General features: G+C 45.3%; 1 protein-coding gene across 4 annotated transcripts in view; it reads left to right on the top strand.

Annotated features, from left to right (window-relative positions):
• Window positions 1-18,414, top strand: part of HDAC7 (histone deacetylase 7) — a 686,142-nt gene that overhangs the window by 608,641 nt on the left and 59,087 nt on the right. For all 4 annotated transcript variants that reach the window (XM_086964199.1, XM_086964189.1, XM_086964206.1 and 1 more), the window contains one exon: window positions 13,832-13,951. In XM_086964199.1, the coding sequence (XP_086820325.1) occupies window positions 13,832-13,951 (120 nt within the window). The remainder of the gene's footprint in view (window positions 1-13,831; window positions 13,952-18,414) is intronic.

The raw sequence follows: 18,414 nt of genomic DNA, 5'->3' as shown, positions 1-18,414 counted from the left end.
TAGTATGGTCGGTGTCCTCTACTGGAGCGATCGGGGGAGGAGGTGCTGGCCATTCGGGTTCTTCTGGTCGGGGGATGGTACGGGCGGCCATGGACCGGGTGGTTACACATGCCCAGTCCGGGCGGCCCAACATCCCCAGGTGCTCTCTTCTCTCCACGGCGGCCCACGGGGAGCTCTCAAGATCATTCCCCAGGAGACAGTCCACGGGGGCATCATCTCGGACCGTCACCTTCAACATACCGGAGACCCCTCCCCATTCGAAGGGGACGCAGGCCATCCGACATAGGCTCTCCGAATTGTCCGCTGAACGGACGGGGCAGAGAATGTTCGGCAGGATCTGTTCCGGGGTCACCAGGTGACAGCGGACGGCCGTCACACTGGCCCCGGTGTCACGTAGGGCTTCGGCCCGGTGCCCATTAATGTTCACCCACTGACTATATTTTCTGGTGTTGGCGGGTAGGGGAGCCCGCGGGACCATGTCTCTTCCCCCTAAGCACGCTAGAACCATGGCGGCCGGTTCCCATTCTTGTGGTTCTTGTTCGCCTTCTTCCTGTTCTTCGGAGATTTGTTCTCCCCCCAGGGCGGCGGCAGCTACCTGGCGGGGTCTCGGAGTTTGGTTCTGGGGACAGTTCGGGTCATTGGCGTAGTGGCCTACTCGCTGGCATCTGTGACACGTGATGGTACGGGCGGCCATGGACCGGGTGGTTACGCATGCCCAGTCCAGGAGGCCCAACATCCCCAGGTGCTCTCTTCTCTCCACGGCGGCCCACGGGGAGCTCTCAAGATCATTCCCCAGGAGACAGTCCACGGGGGCATCATCTCGGACCGTCACCTTCAACATGCCGGAGACCCCTCCCCATTCGAAGGGGACGCAGGCCATCCGACATAGGCTCTCCGAATTGTCGGCTGAACGGACGGGGCAGAGAATGTTCGGCAGGATCTGTTCCGGGGTCACCAGGTGACAGCGGACGGCTGTCACACTGGCCCCGGTGTCACGTAGGGCTTCGGCCCGGTGCCCATTAATGTTCACCCACTGACTATATTTTCTGGTGTTGGCGGGTAGGGGAGCCCGCGGGACCATGTCTCTTCCCCCTAAGCACGCTAGAACCATGGCGGCCGGTTCCCATTCTTGTGGTTCTTGTTCGCCTTCTTCCTGTTCTTCGGAGATTTGTTCTCCCCCCAGGGCGGCGGCAGCTACCTGGCGGGGTCTCGGAGTTTGGTTCTGGGGACAGTTCGGGTCATTGGCGTAGTGGCCTACTCGCTGGCATCTGTGACACGTGACATTGGCTCGGAACCCCGGGCGTACCGGGGGATTGCCTCGGTTGGCCGGGGGCGGGGTGCTGGCAGCGGAAGCGGCCGGGACGGTGTCTCTTCCTCGCCCCTGGCCTCCTCCTCCTCCTCGGGGACGGTGCTGACCTTGGTTGTTCCGGTTCTGTTCGTGCGGCCCACTCCGGCCCACTCGGGTGCTTTCCCACCGGTCAGCCTCGGCGGCGAGCTGCCGTGGGTCAGTCAATTTACTGTCGAGGAGGTGCTGCCTGAGCTCGACGAAGCAGTTGTTAGAGAGGTGCTCCCACACCATGAGATTAAAAAGTTGCTCGTAGGTCGTTACATGGCTGCTCTTGATCCAACCCTCGAAGGCTCAGCTGAAATAGTTTACATATTCCACCCAAGTGGTACCCGGGATCCGGGTGCAGTCTCGGAACCTCTGGCGGTACATTTCGGGTGTGAGCCCATATCGGGTGAGGAGGGCAGCCTTCATGTGGTCATAGGAGGTCATCAGATGGTCTGGGAGCTGTAGCAGGGCATCACGGCCTTCATTGACAAACCTCCCCCATAGACCGGCTCCCCAGTCACTTCGATCGATCCGGTGGGAGGTCATGGCGATCTCGTAGGCCTTGAACGACTGTTGTATGTCGTCATCTCGGAAATATTCTCGAACGACATCCTTGGGGATGTGTACTTTCTTTTCTGTCGCTCCTGGGGTGCGCGGTTGCTCGGGCACCCCCAGTTCTTTGTTCTGCTTCCGAAGGTCTATTTCTGCTAGTTTGCGCTCGTGTTCGTACGCCAATCTTTTTTCTTCGAGCTCTCTCTGCCTCTGTTTTTCTTCCCGTTCTTCTCGGAGCCGCAGATGTTCTAGGCTCAGTTTTTGTTCGGCTAACTTGAGTTCACCGTCCATTTTGAGCCGGGCCATTTCCAACTCATGTAGTCTGCTTTTTTCTCTCTCTCTGATCTCTTCCTGCGAGAGACCCGTCCTTTGCTCCTCGGGAGCCGTGGTGTTTCTCTCTGCTGCTGCAATGTTTTGGTCCGGGGGTCTGACGGCCCCGGTTTCTGCCCACGACTCAATGGCGTGCTTGAAATCGTCTTTAGTACTCAGACCGGTGGTAGCAATGCCTAGTTCAATGCAGAATTGTTTCAATTCACGATGGTTGTACTCTTCCAATTTCTCCATCTGGAATTTCTCGGTGGATCCGCTCTCTTTGGTTGTCATTGTGGTTTTGTCGTGGGGTGAGCTACTCTCTGTACGATTACGCGTTGATTCGGATCGCGCCGCTGGCCACCAAGGTTAGACGGACCGGGAGGGTCGGCCGAGGACAAGAGGAGAGTTCTCCGGGGAGAGCCGTCTCCAGCGATCGTACAGACGAGTAACTTCCCCCCCACAGACGGACACCACACAAAGATAAGGTTTACGCTCTTTATAAGCAAACTTAAAGTACGGTAGAATGGTACAAGGAGGTCTGGACTCAGGGGTCCCCTCGATTCTAGTCTCTCGGATGGGAAGGGGGTAGCGGGACAGTCTTGTTACCAATCTGGCAGAGGTGATGATATGATGGATAGCTCACAATCCTCGAGCTCGGCGTTCTAGATGGACGGGCCGCGGCAGCGCCGGCAGGTCCCGAGATGATCGTAGGTAGCGACGGTCCGCGGCGGCGCCAGCAGGTCCCGGTGAAGATGGTAGTTACAACGGTCCGCGGCAGCGCCAGCAGGTCCTGATAAGGATGAAGGATTCAGAAGGTTGCGGCAGCGCCAGCAGGCAAGACGATAGTTCTCAAGGCAGGGCTACGGCAGCGCCAGTAGTCCGTCAAGGATGAGTTCTTCACTGCGTCTCTCGACTCCAGGATACAACTGCCTTCCTGCTCTGGAGCTGCCCCAGTTATAGGTCTGGCGCCCTTTGATGTCCGGACCCTCGCACTTGAAGGTCGGGAGGTCCGGGATGAGGGAGTCCAGACACCCAGCAGGGGGGTGGAGCCAGCGCCCGGGGGAGCTGGGGGCGATCGGCACCTGGCGGGGGAGAGCCATCGACACTTCTTTCTCCCATCAACCTGCCAAGTGGTTCGTTCACCTCCTGGGTGGATGGTGGTGCCGGGATGTCAGGGCCTGGCCAGGCCCAGGGTTAGGGTCGAGCTGAGGCCACGCGGCCTCGTGGTGCAGTGTCCAAGATGGCGGCAGGCCGGACGAGGGAGCCGGTAGTGGTTCGGCCCCATGATACAGAGATGTCCGGGGGCAGGAGTCCCGTATGAGACGGGGTGCGGATTGCTTCTGTGGGTAATACCTGGTGGGCCGGGGCTCGGGCCCTGTCATGCGGGGAGGGAGCAAGCCCTTCATGTGGCCTGTCCAACATACTGCCATAAAGCACAGTCTGTCCTACACCCGGTGGTTAAGCCAGGGCCCTACTACAGCTAGAGTGTTTTTTATTCAGCTAAAGATAGCAATGACATTACGCAATGCCACACTGCACACTCAAATAATGGAGAGGGCACAAAATGTCCTCCCTCGCTCTTCCTCCTGAGCTGCGACAGTGTAATCACAAAGCGAAAGGTGTTGGAGTGCTTTGTTAGTGTTTATAACTCGGATCATATGTAATCCTCACTTCACACTTTGTGTCTGTGTAATTCACAACACCTGCACATCTTCACTGCACTATTTATCACTACTTTGAAGATGTTGCAGACCGGTCTCTTCCTCTGATATTTACAAGCGATAGAGAAGGCCCTTTATTGCAATGCAATAGGTCTCACATTTATGAGAGTTTAAATTAGTATTGTAAATGACAATGCCTTTATTTATTTTTTTAAACCCAAAACATAAATGAAAGGCATTGTCACTTACAATGCCAATAGCTCAAACTTGCGTGAATGCGAGACCTATTGCATTGCAAAGGCTTGTTTTCCACATCTTTTGGATTTTCAACATGTGAATTCAGTCAGTGAAACAAGCTTAATTCGATTTCATTTATGAATCATAAATGCATTACAGACATTATAAGAGAAATACACAGATATCAGTATCAAACTTCGTACGATTCATATAAAATTGCATTATCATTTTGGTTAAAACAGTTGTCCTTTAAGATATTCTCAAAACTAAATAACTTCAAGATATTATATTAGACTGACTTTAAAACACAAACTCTCAGAATTGCTCATCTGTAGTACTATCTCCTTGCATACTTCTGATACCTTCTGACTGTTGTTTTTCTTTAAAGTTTTCTAGCTTTTACAGCATGCTATAAAATGCCCTTCTTACTGCACCAATTACATGTCTCCTTCCACTCAGGACACACTTTCCAAACAGCCATGTGACCAGTCATGCCACACCAGTAGCATTGCTTTTCGAAGGTATGCTCACTAACTTATGGTGATCTTTTTTCTGTCTTTTACTGCAATAATTACTCCTCTTTCATCACTCACTTTACCCTTTGCTTTGCCTCAACTCTTTCACATACACTATCATAGTCTCCACTTGCTTGGACATGATAAGAACCTCATTTAAATGGAGGTCGTCCTTTAGCCATGGTTCTTGTCTAATTCTATCAATATTGCACGTTAGCAAAAATTGGTAGTGTATGCGGTTGTCTAACGCTGCACTACATGTTACACATGGCAGCTAATTGTTGATATCAATCCCTTCACAGTTTCCCCTTCCCTCTGAACTGTTTTACCAAAATGGTATGGCAAAAGAATGGATATCTAATTTCTTTATGCAAATTTCAAATGCATTTAGAACCCTCGAGTCATCACCACTTAACTCTGGTAAGTGCTCACACTACACAGAGATGTGAAGTAGGAGCCCCAGGACAAGGACACACAGGATGACGTTGCAGCTTCTAAGGGTGACAGTGGATGGAAATTCCAAGAATAGGAATAAATGTACAATCGTACAGAGCCCGTAAATAATACGGTTGATGTGGACAGATGCGACCCGTGTACAATGAAACCCCAACAGGCTGCCATGAATGAAAAGGCCATGCAGAACCTCTCAGCCTCACTGCTCCCTATGACCACTGAAAGCACACCAATATAGATGACGTGACAGTTGCAGTCCTATGGTAATAGTATTCCAGGATACAAAACAACCGGTAACACGCGTAGCAGACCCTTTGTGAAACACATCTTGGATAACCCAATGAAGTGTACCACAGGGGCCCGAGTTTGAAAGGTCCAAGGAGCCCCAGTGTGGGGAAACCTTCACCGTCCAAACCACGTCACTTGCACTCACTCAACCCAGGGACCATCAAATAACAGTTGACCACGTAAGTGCTTACATGATGCGCCAAGAGGCCGACTTGAAGGAAGGACAGGTGCAGGTAACTCATTAAGCACTGCGTCTTGGAAAATGTTAAATGTTGACGGTGCCTGAAGAGTAAATAGTGCCAAACTGTTATTCTGAAAATATACACTTTTGTGAAAGGCATGTGCATTTGGAGGATAATTAAAATAATATTCAGGCTGCAGAAATTCCTTACAAAAACAGGCAAATGTTTAAGATGCTTGGAAACATGGCATTTTGTAAACCTCTAATCCTCGGGATGGGTGACGAAGTTCCCTTCTGAAAGACGCTGAAAAGGTCATAGGTCAAGGCTTTGCATCTGACAGTATGCTGTGAACTTGCTGACCTACAGCTCCCTGAGGAAAAACAGAAACCTACGGTCAAGAGGAAATACCAATAGTAACTCTCACCTCAGGTCCCAAATAAAGTAACCGGACTCTCAAGGAGATTGTGCGCGCTGTGCGCCCATCGGCATGTGACATCACACGCACGGGATGAAGCGCACCTGATCTGAAGGAATTCCAGTATCTGCATGAGGGCGGAGGCCATGAACGTGCCTGATCTTGCACGCAAAGGGCCTGTGGGTTGTGTTAGCAGGTGCCAGTGGTTGGTGGATGTCTGCAGTCTGCACATGTATCCACGCGGAGCAGCAGAGACTGATTGCATCGATAGCTGTGGCCGGTTTTCGGGTTCAGGTAATAGATTACTGCATGGCATCGGCACACAGGAACACAGGCTCGTCATGTTAAGATAAGCGGGCTGTAGTAATGAGGCAGGCAAAGTGGATCCAATGAGAAGATTTATTGTAGGGAAGAAAGACAGCTTAGACAACCACCAACAGGAGCTATCAGCAGAGCAATCGTCTTTACCGGCTCCGGTACACTCTCCGAACATTCCCTCCATGACAACCTCACATCCTAAGATGACATAGATAAAAACACTTTTCGTAACCAAAGAAAACGGCCAGGATCAGTGGCGGTCTGACGTGTGTGGTGTCTGGCACCTCAAAGGTTTGTTAATAAAACCCTCACACACCAACCTAGTTGGTGTCATGCTTCATCATCGGTTCCCAGCCAGGTAGCTGAATGCTACCTGTGCTGCAACACCTGTTTACAGTGGAGCGGGTTTTGAGGTGATGTGAAATGTGATGAAGTGAGTGAAATTACTATTAAAAATACCTCCAGAATGCTACCTGTTTTATTCTTGGGGATCTGGGGTATGGTTAAAAAAGGTAGAGAGTGGATAACATATTACAGATACTATGTGTAGCTGTGTTTATTATCAGATGGTCGACATGTTTCAGCCTGTAGAAAAAATATAAGGGCTTTCTTCAGGACCTCTCCAATCAAGTGAGTGATGTGAAAAACAAGTGAGTGGTAAATAATTACCACGTGAAAAGCATTTTTAACACTCACGCTAAGGAGTGCTTTGCATGCATTGAGGACTAACCGTGTATGGGTCCTCACAAAAATGTGGAATACATTTGTCCAGTTATAGGCTGTCTAATCTTGTCCCGGGGATGGGGGAAATTTGAGCCTCTGTTCTTTCACATATTGTTCTGGCAGAGGTGTACGCCCTTACACCTATTACGGGGTCCCCGAGTCAAAGGCTGGCGTAGATAAAACACTACACATCTTCCCCTTTGGGAAAAAAAACACAACAAAAAAACTAATAACAAAGTATTAATAAAATATAGTTAAACATTTCAAAAGAAATACTAATACTGAACAAAATCCTTAAATTTCATAGGTAAATGTTTAACTTGGGAACTTCTTCTTATAGTTTCAATATTATGTTCAACTAAAGGTTGATTTGTACCAAGCGCTACCTGATTGTCCATAACATCATTAGTAGTACAATTCTGTTCACAAATATTCTTGCTCACATTTGTATTGGACACATTGCCAGACTGAGGATGCAGATTATCAAAAGCCTCATGAGAACCAGCAAACCAATCAGATTCTTTCTCAGACTCTGTGAAAGAAAATTCATTCCTAGAATTTAACTTATCATTCTGATTGCACAGAATCACGAGTGGTCTCTCCCCAACATCTAATTTGCACACTGAAATGCATCTGAAATTCCATATTTTCCCACCTTCTACTCTAGCAGCCTTACTGAAGACTTCAGTAACTCTCACCGGATCAGATCATTTTGACAATCTTTTGTTAAGTTGTCCACCAAACTTGACACACACCCAGTTACCACCTTTAACTTGGACACATTAGATCTTTTTTTAGGAGTACAATTTACCATTTTCACTTGATACTTCTTTACATGTTCCCTGACTTCCGTAAATTCAACACCGTATCATAAGAATTCTTCTCTTTTAACCACCAAGGCATAAGTTTAGACCCCGCTTTCCTGCCTCGCAACATTTCAAAAGGAGATAGTTCAGTAACAGAATTAGGTGACGTGCGATACGTAAATAAAGTTGCTCGCAAAGCTTTCCTCCATGGTAACCCACTCTTAGCAGCCAACTGACAGGACTCCTTGACAACTCTGTTGAAACGTTCTACCTGACCATTGGGCTGGGGAAAATAATTTGAAACTCTTTTATGTAGAACACCACGTCTTTTAAGAAACAATTCAAACTCCTTACTAGTAAATTGTGGACTATTATCACAAATGAGTTCTTCAGACAATCCTTCCTGACAAAAAACATCATCAAGAAAATCAATCACCTGCTCACACGCAAATCTCTCAACAATTTTCAACTCAGGCCATTTAGAAAAATAGTCAACAAGCATTAAAGTGTACATCTCCTTGCCTGATTGATAACTAAAAGGACCTAAAATATCAACACTGAATTTCCTCTAGGGTCCCTGGGCATATTCGATAGGGGTAACAACTTGTCACTCTGGGTGCAGGTAGAACATTCTCTAACCCACCTGTCAACCTTACCATCAATACCAGGCCACCAGTAAAATTCTCGAATTCTCCTTTTAGTTGTGGACATTCCCATATGGCCCTCATGTGCCAAGTTACAAATCAATTCTCTTGAGATTCTGTGGCAGAACAATTTTGTCTCCCGAACAACCATGCCTTGTAGAAACATAAATTCCTCCTTGATTTAAAAACATGAAGCTAGCTCACTACTTAACTTCCTTTCTTCCGACCAACGTTTGCGTGGAAATATTAAAGCATCCCTTAAAACACAATCCTCCTCCATAGCTTCCTTCCACCTTTCTTCGGAAATCACATAGCTAAATGCTCTTCTCCCAGATTCTTGTTAACATCATCCATTGTGTAAGCTACATCACAATCATCTCTGTCCGAAAATTCAGTACATTTTTCCAAAGACAGTCATGACATACAGTCGGCATGAACATTCATACAACCAGTAACATATTCAACTTCACAATGGTACTCTTGCAATTTGGCAGCAAGTCTTGCTAAACTAGCAGTTAGAGTTATACCACCACCAGCTGTCATCATAATAATTAAAGTCTCATGATCAGTTCTTAAAGAAAATGTTGTGCCCCACAAAAACTGACGAAAATACTTTGTAGCCCAAGTACATGCTTATAACTACTTCTCGATAGTAGAATAATTCTTTTCAGAATCACGAAGCATTCTGGAAGCATAGGATACTGTATAGTCACCACCTTTGTCTTTCTGCATGAGAACTGCTCCCAGTCCCACTCTACTGGCATCCACACAAACAATATATTCCTTACCAACCACATAAGGTTTCAAAACTGGAGCACCAATAATTTTCTTCTTAAGGGTATCAAATGACAATTGTTGATCGTTCCCCCAAACAAACTTTTCATTTTTCTTTAACAACAGACGTAATGGGTGAACAATAGTAGAATATTTGTGTACGAATTTGCCATAAAATTCAGAAAGACCTAAGAATGACAGTAATTGCTCCTTTGAAACAGGAGCAGGAGCATTAGCAATACTTCGTACATGGTTAAGTTTGGGTTTGATACCTTCGCTAGAAATTTTGTGACCTAAGTACTCAACTTTGCTTTGCCTAAATTTACATTTGGAAAGCTTCAAAGTAAGACCTTTTTCTTGTACATTTCTTAACACTACATCCAAATTCTTATCATACTCTTCACATGTACCTCCAAAAATTGAAATATCATCTTGGAATGCAATAGCTCCCTTACAGTCTAGTAAAAGCTCTTTCATTAATCGCTGAAAAACAGAAGCAGCACTAGCCAAACCAAATGGCATACGTAAAAACTGAAACATACCTTCCGGTGTAACAAAAGCAGTTAATCGTTTACATTCAACATGCAATTCCACCTGGTGATATGCACTTGCAAGATCAATGGTGGAAAAAACAGAAGCACCCGACAATGTAGAAATTAATTCTTGAATGTTAGGCATGGGATGTTTGTCCATATTTCCTTATTCAAACTGCGAAGATCCACACACAAAGGAAGATCTCCTGTGCCCTTAATCGATAAAACAATGGGAGACACCCAAGGGGACGATTCTATGGGCTCAATTATGTGCCTTGGAACCAAATCATTCAACATCTCTTTAAGTTTGTTTCTATAAGCTAAGGGTACATTTCTTACTTTGCGCCTGACAGGAATAGTTTCATCATTTAAAATGATCTTATGTTAGAAATTGGTGTATTTGCCTGATGTGTGGACAAAAACTTTAGTTTAGGTTTCTTTAATTCTGTTAACAAACTTCTAATTGTCAACAGACAGTACACTAACAGAAGGAAAAGCATTGGGATCTAATTTTATACCTAATTCTTGTTGATGCGGCAAATCTAAGATGGCTACCTCTTTAGTGGCAACATAAACCTTCCCTCTAGTTCTTCTTCCTTCTAATTCTATATCTGCCCACATGAAACCTTCAAGATCAATTTTGTGGCCAGAATATCCACCAGGTTGAATATAAGGTGGAAAAAATGTCTTCATGCCCCAAAGCTCATTGAACAATTTCTTCCAAATGATACTATACCAGGCACACGAGTCAACCATCATGTGAACCGGTTTGTTATCTATCCTTGCTATACAAGTGGGAAAGCTCTTGTGATTAGAATCACTAACACCAAGTACAGAATTTAATTCATAAGGAACGTCATCTTCCTCATAAGTGATGTAATTCACTTTTTGAGAAGATCGACAAACATTTCCAAAATGCCCCTTTTTTTTACATTTCTCACAAACGTTGTCACAAGCAGGACACCCTTTGAAATTACCAACATGGTTGGTGCTATCACACCTGTAGCAAACTACAGAGTTTCTTTTTACATAAAATGTGTTCTCAAATGTTTTCTTTTCTATATCTTTCTTTACGGAAATTCTCGGACTGTTTTTAAGATCCCTTTTGATTTTTTACTAGAGAAACTTCTGGTTCAATATTTTGTACTTTGGTATTTTGACCTCTAATTTCTGTGACAAATTTCTCAGACTGTTCGATACCTTTCACAATATTAATGACTGCAGCAAGAGAGGATTCTGTGCCCAACCATAGTCTTTCTTGTATTTTTATGCTCTTGGTCTTCATCATTATTTGATCTCTAAGTACTTGTTCATAAGTGATGGTTTCGAATGTCCAAGTACTGGCTAATGAAAGTAAAGCAGATACATAATCCTCTATTGATTCTTCATCCTTTTGGACACATGAATAGAATTTAAACCTTTCCATTACTATGTTGATCTTTTTCCCAAAACGGATTTTCATCTGTTTGGTAGCGTTCTCAAAAACATCCATATCACCAGCATCTTCAATAGGAGGAAGATTATTAAATTCTTTCAAACCTGCACCGCCCAAACAATGTTTGAGTAAAGCTAAGTTCCTTTTCGCAGAGCAATCTTCTTTTTCAAGAGCATCCACATACGCTAGAAACATGGGGAACCAAAGCTCCTGTTCAATATTGGGCACACCTGAGACTTATAAAAAATGTGCAGGTGCAGCAATATTAGCCATGTTGAATTTCTCCTAAATAATAACCCTAAACTGAATGGTTAAACCACGCAAGGAAACGTCAGATAAAGAATTGTTGAACAAACATGCATGAAGAAAAGGATAAAATGTAATGCTGAAAAGCTGTGCCTGTCAGCGTATGCTTCTGGCAGACAAACATTACTTAGGAAAGCACAAATAAAATGTGTTTAAAAATAAACACAGTATGGTAATTACTGGGTATGTACGTCACCGTGATATACAAACAGCTGATTAATAGCCATTAAAAGGTGTGCGCATCACCGCAATGAGCAAATACCAAAATGCGATGTGAAATCAGCTGGTGAGAATGCGTAGTATTTAAAGGTAGTTTCAGCAGGAGAATGGTGTGTGCATAACCGCGATGCACAACAGCTGATGGAAACGGTGAACCACCTAAGATGCCTGCCTTGCGTGGGAACGTAGCGTCAGCGCGTAAGTGAAGCAACTGACGTTGTTTTCCTGAATACGTAAGCAGAGGAGCATGCAAGCAGAGAACAGCACGAAATGAGGATGTCACTCAGAGCTCAGCGTGTGAAGAAGCACGAGCCATAACGGCCAGTCACAACAACTGGAAAGAATCCCAAATTGAAGAAAATAAGTCCTACCAGACGTGAAGTGACGTGGGGTAATAATGACAAATAGCCCAACTTCAATCAAATGCGCAGCAGCACCTCAAAGGAATAACATCCGGCACAACGGTGATGAATTGAAGAAACAGGAGAGCGCTGCTTTCTTCCTTCTCTCGCTCGTCACCAAATTCATGTAGTAACGAGGCAGACACAGTGGATTCGATGAGAAGATTTATTGTAGGGAAGAAAGACAGATTAGACAACCTCCAACAAGTTATCAGCAGAGCAACCGTCTTTACCGGCTCCATATACACCCTCCGAACATTGCCCCCATGACAGCTTCACATTGTAAGATGACATAGATAAGAACACTACACAGGGTGCAGGGTGCTTAGCAACTTCCACCAAGGCAAGAGGACTTGCCAGCCGAGGTCTGTCGCTGCAGCTGTGGAGCGCCCTGGACTCCCGAGTGGACACATCGCCGCAGTCCACCCCTTAGAGATACGTCTTTTGAAGCATCCAGGTGGACTGTGCAGTATTCGCAGCATTGACAACAAATTATTTTGATTATAGGCAAAAAATCCAAACCTTTCTCTATCCTCTGTGACGACACAATAGCAGCCACATGTTTCTGCAACATGTACTTATTTTTGTATGAAGCAAAATACGCTTGGCTAGTTCCAAACGCACCCTCGTCCACCTGATGAAGTTTGGGGTGGTTTTTTTCAATTTCCCACCCTAGAAAAGCACTTGCTCCTTCCTTTTAATAAGAGTGTGATTACGCCTTTCCATAGGGTGTGAAATCACCCCAAAATGTTTAAAGTTACACAGATTTAGGAGTTTTACTCCAATTCCTCCACACTTTCCCCACCAAACTTGTGGCTTGAGAAATCCACCACGCTGGTGGCTATTTGTTTTTTTAAGCACAATGCAGGCTTCAGAAATAAAACTCATGCCGATTCACAGAATTTGGATGTGATGTGGAATTCTGATATGAAAATAGCTTTCTTTTTTGTGCACCTATGTTAGACATGAGTGGACATGAAACAGGTCCGACTATTTAGTGAAAAATCTCCACCATCTACAATTTCTGCCATTAAAACCTTATTTTTATGTTTTCACAGACTTTGTGTTAGCTAAAATAAATTGATAATGAATTGAGCAATGTGCAAAGTGGTCGTGCTTAGAAAAACAATGGCAAAAATGATATACACACGAGGGACACATTTAAATATTACAATTATAAAATATGTGTAAGTTTCAGAGGAAGCAAATGTGTATATGAAAAGATTTATGCGAGTTTGTTGTAAAAAATTATATATATGTAAGAGAGGGATGTTCGTGTTCATGTTACACTGAAAGGGCATTCAATCCTCACTGCATCTCTCAGTTACTTTAAAAAGCACAAAGTTCTCCCTGGATTTCTAAAAATATAATATGTACATACGTGTTGTAGAAAGTGATACTGGTAGTTGAATAAAATCCATTTTGCATGTGAGGAGATACAGTTTCGTGACAGGCCTTGAAGAATACGGAAGCGCTATCTCAGCGATAAATACACTTCATGCAAGACCTTATGCTTCGGTACGGCCAATGGTGCCTGAATAGTTCGTGTTAAAAACTCGCAGCGTTCATAATGCCCTAAATATCGTTGATGAGTCTCGGCTGGTAGAGTGCTAGATGGTACAGTAGTTTCCGGTGCCAGCGGCGCGTGATATTTGACTTCCAGCCATGTTGATTCAATGATTTGATTTCCAACCGTGTTGATCGTCTGTCTGTCTGTCTTGCAGGACGTCCACCACGGCAACGGCACGCAACAGGTGTTCTACTGCGACCCCAGCGTCCTGTACATCTCCCTGCACCGCCACGACGACGGCAACTTCTTCCCCGGCAGCGGGGCCGCGGAGGAGGTGAGCATCCCTTGTAGCGCTGCGTAGCGCGTTCTTTTAGCAGAGAGGCACCTGCCTTCATGAGGCCTGATTTAGGAATGACCTTTTCAATAATTTGAGGCATTTCGGGGTCCCATGCTGTAACACCTGTTGCAAGCCTAAATGAAAGCAGACGCCAAGTGGCTGTGCTTTTCTCATACTTTAGGCTATGCACTCACATTTTTTGGAATGGTACAATTTCGATTTTTTTTAAAATGTGTGTAAGTGATTATTACGCATCTTTAAAGTGCAAAATAGATAACTGTTTTTTTTACACCTCTAGTTAGTTAGACCTCTTGTACGAAATTACTTTTCATTTGATGATGATTCAGAGGTCATTTGCAAAGCACTGTAATTCTCGACACACTGTGCTCAACTGATTGAATTATTTTCTGGAGAAGCTTGGGACTGTATCAACACCATTAATGTATTTACACATTCTCTGAATTAGCTAGAATTTCCAGATTGTAAAATATTTCGGCGCCGTCCAACGCCTTTTGCGTTCTTTCTGCAGTTACTTAGAAAATAATAATGTAGGATTCTGCTGTCATTTTTTCTATATCTCACTCTGCTAATGAATTTTACATCTCCGCGCCACAGACAGACAGGTGAGGAGTTGACTGCTGCCTTCCCATCTTAGGCTGCAGCAAAGATCCTCCAGTCTGCCACCAGAGGGCAAGCACAGGGCACGGAAGTATTTGGCCTCCGTTTATAGGTGGGCTTTCGCCATCCTCATTGCAGTTTGTTGTGGCTCTGAGGCGAGACTGAAGTTTTCTCGTCGTAGATCTGGAATGAAAATGGCCTTGCTTCATTGCAGACATCAGGCGTCTTCTATGCCATTCTTTCCCCAATGAATGCCAAGTTTAGCCAACAGTGCTACACCTTCCTCAGCTTCTCGTTTTGTGCATCTTTTTCAAGTGATTTCCGCAGTGCTAAAATTCCAGTTTAACACACTTTTGTCAGAGGTAAAAAAAATGACGATCCTACGTGCCACCAAGTGTCACACGATGTTAAGAGGTGCCCTAGGGGTGGTGTTGATTTGAAAAAAGAAAAAAAATGGGGGTGGACTTGGTATGACACCAACTTTCTCCCGGATATTCAGTATGCGGACTCGTTGACCAACTTCTTGATGTGTATGTCCCCAACCACATGCACAGCAGGAATTACTTTCCATGACACCTTCCTGAATGCTTCAAAGCGCCAGGGCTACAGAGAGCTTGCCTTTGTTATTTTTGAATGTAATATGGAATCGTGCAATGCTATTGCTACCATCATTTTACAGCATGCTTCTCAAAGGGGTTTTTGGGCTGCACATCAGCAGACATGAATATTTCCCATCTGTTTTGCGTCTTGTTTGCTCTCTCCCTTTTCTGCAAGTCCTATCCGTGTGGGAATATCAAAGCGACCGAGGATTGTTTATGATGCTACGCAAGTCCCTCAAAGGATTACCAAGCGCCTTTTATGAGCTGTTCCCACCAAGCCCCTCCCTCTCCGCCCTGCTTGTTCTTTCGCTGGTATGCACCCCAGTTTGATGTGGCAGCCTTGCAGGTGGCTGGCGGTTGCAACATGTCTGCTGGGTGCCAAGGGCTCCAGAACGCTCTCTTCATGCACGCTGAAGGAACAGCGCCGCGGCCACGCCTCCCTCCCTACAGACCTCACCATTCTATGTCTCCCCTGTGTAGTGTGGGATCTCTGGGTAATCATTCCTATTCCGTTGCGACCTCATGACTGCAGGCGCAAATGCCTCTTCCTGTCAGACTGAAATTGAAAAAAGCGCAGCAACACCTGTTGCCAGGGCACAAGTCCTAACAAGCATTTGCAATGCAATAGGTCTCGCATTTACACGAGTTTAAGCTATTGACATTGTAACTGACAATGCCTATTGGTTAAACTCGCCTAAATGCGAGACCTATTGCATTTGCAAATGGTTATGTTTAAAACTGAGCATGGCGCAGCTTTAAAAAAAACGCACACAGTTTCTTTTCTTAAAAAACCTTAACACTGAGTGCGGTATCCTTAAAGCGGATGCCGCGCTCAGTGTTAAGCTAAAACATATATAAAGAAACCGAACACAGTGTCCCTGTAGCGGCGCCGCGCTAATTTTTAAAGTAAAAAACAAACAACCAAACTGCAGTGTCCCTGAAGCGGGCTCCACGCTCATTATGAAACTAAAAACATGAATAAAATTAAACAGAGCGCAGTGTACCAGAAGTGGACACCGCGCTAAACATGAATGTTAACTAATAATAAATAAATAAAGTGAGCGTAGTGTCCCTAAAGCGGGCGCCGCGCTCATTAAGGTAAAAAGCATACAATTTAAAGTACATAGCGCTGCAGCCGCCATTGTCCCCATCAGTGTCCATTATAAAGCCCACTGTGTAACAAGCCAAGTAAAAGGTCCATTCCTTATGAGCGTTAACAAATGGAGACAAGGCGGTACCAAGGCGGGACTAACAAGCCTCATAATCAATCAAAAGCCAGCATTTTCGAACAACAATGACACAAAGCCAATGATAAATGTGGGCGGAGAGTGGACAAGGCTTTCACAGCATACCCTACTACAGCATGCCTCGTAGTGCAAGCGCGCTCCTGCTAGGCTCAACCTAAAAAAAGAAGCGGGGGAACTAACTAGGTTATGCAGTATGCAAGCATAATCATGATGCGTGCAATCACAGTGCAAGCTGCCTCTCTCAGTACCTGTGAAGAGATAACAAGCTGTGTGCATTTGTTTCCTTTGTTTCCCATCCATTGCATTTAAGTGTAAGGTTCAAGGCCGCCTCCAGTCAGCTTATTCAAACAAAAGGAGGTCCGATGGCCCCTTTACTTCGGCCCTGCTAGAGATGAAAATAAAGCCCCCTCGCCGCCTGCACGTTGCTGCTGGCTATCGAATGTAGACAACGTGTAGTCGCTGCTGAGCAAGTCCCTGTGTCTAAAAATGAAACCGGACACTTTCAGCATATTTCTGTGGGGACCGACTTTGTGGCGGAGGGACGGCGTCCACTCTGTGAAAAGTGTGGATAGACGCTGTGTTCCTGCGTGTATCCCCGACTTGTGCCCTTCCTGTTGCACTGAACCTTTGTTCATAGTCAGTCTATGGATTCCATCGTCTGTGTCGGCAGAGACTGTGCTAATTACACCTGGAGAGTAATGCTGTCTGCAGGAACATCACAAGCACAAGGAGACAATCAAGACTGTGGCCCATTGAATACGTCATTTCCATTGACTGAAATGTGATAACCTGTTTCAAATGGAGATGTATTCTTGAGCTGTAATTCAGAGAAAATATTTGTATGGACAGGTATGAGTAATGTCTCCCAGCCCCAACAACGTGCTTGCGTATGGTGGCTTTTTACAGCCAAAGTACTCTTTACTCTTTCTTTCTGGTGCCTCCATTCTTGTGTGTGGACAGCCAGCTACAGCCATGGGACTGTGGGTATTAACTGTCCATCCTCAATGTCCCCCTCTATTCACTCGTTGACTGTATCTTCACCTTTGGTCCTTTACAGCACTCCACTGCCCTTTGGCGAGGGGTGTGCTTTACAAGTAGCATACACACCTCGTTGGGTTGTTCCCTTTCTCCCTTGTGCCATGTCTCATGATCTGCACTAGTTTGGCACTCATTCCTTTCTGGAAGGTCTGCCACCCATCAGATCCTTCTTATGATCCCCTACTGAAGTCTGATATCCACTTGCTTCAAGGTTTCCATGGCTTGAACTGAATGTGCATTCCTTGCCTCCCTGCTGTTATTTTCGATCCTACAATTGAAGGTATTGTTAGCACTTCAGATTTGGATACCTAATTCCACCATCTTGGTGCTTAGGCCAGCTAGCCCACGGCTCCCACCACACATGAGACAATTTCTTGCAGGGAGATGCCACACCCCGGAAGGGTGTGACTTGCAGCTACAGAAAATCGTTTTGGGTGTACCTGCAGACGTGCTTGGGACACAGCACCTCTGGCAGGCGTCTGCAGTTTATATTCTAAATCTCTTGGTTGCCCTTAGTCATGGCCAGCAGAGGGCAAGGAGCATTGGCAATTCCTAACTGCTGGAACAACGTGGATCTGCCAGCACTGGTGAAGTGACAATCAATGGCGGTTCTGACACTATCTCATGACCGTCAGCATCAACAGGAATGCTTTTGTGCAACTGTGAATGATCACAAAAGCTTACCATTTTTTTAACTATCACAAGTGTTGCACATCATGAAGGCTACAATATATATATATATATATATAAAGGGATGGTGTGAAATTGTGGAAAAGCATTTGCAACCTGACGCATCCTTTCCAGATCACACACATTCTATCATTCTCTGATTATTTTACACTGGTTTGTTAACTGCTTTGGACAGAAGCTTTCCACATTTCCGTCTCTCCTCACACCTACTCTAGGTTAACAGTGTGACAGAATACATTGCCACCCCCTGCTTCTGTCCAGTGGTCTA

Source organism: Lissotriton vulgaris, chromosome 1_1 (genome assembly GCF_964263255.1).
Source record: "Lissotriton vulgaris chromosome 1_1, aLisVul1.2, whole genome shotgun sequence".
NCBI classification, from domain to species: domain Eukaryota; kingdom Metazoa; phylum Chordata; class Amphibia; order Caudata; family Salamandridae; genus Lissotriton; species Lissotriton vulgaris.
Note: the sequence above shows the minus strand (reverse complement) of the source record. Positions and strands in the feature narration are given on the sequence as shown.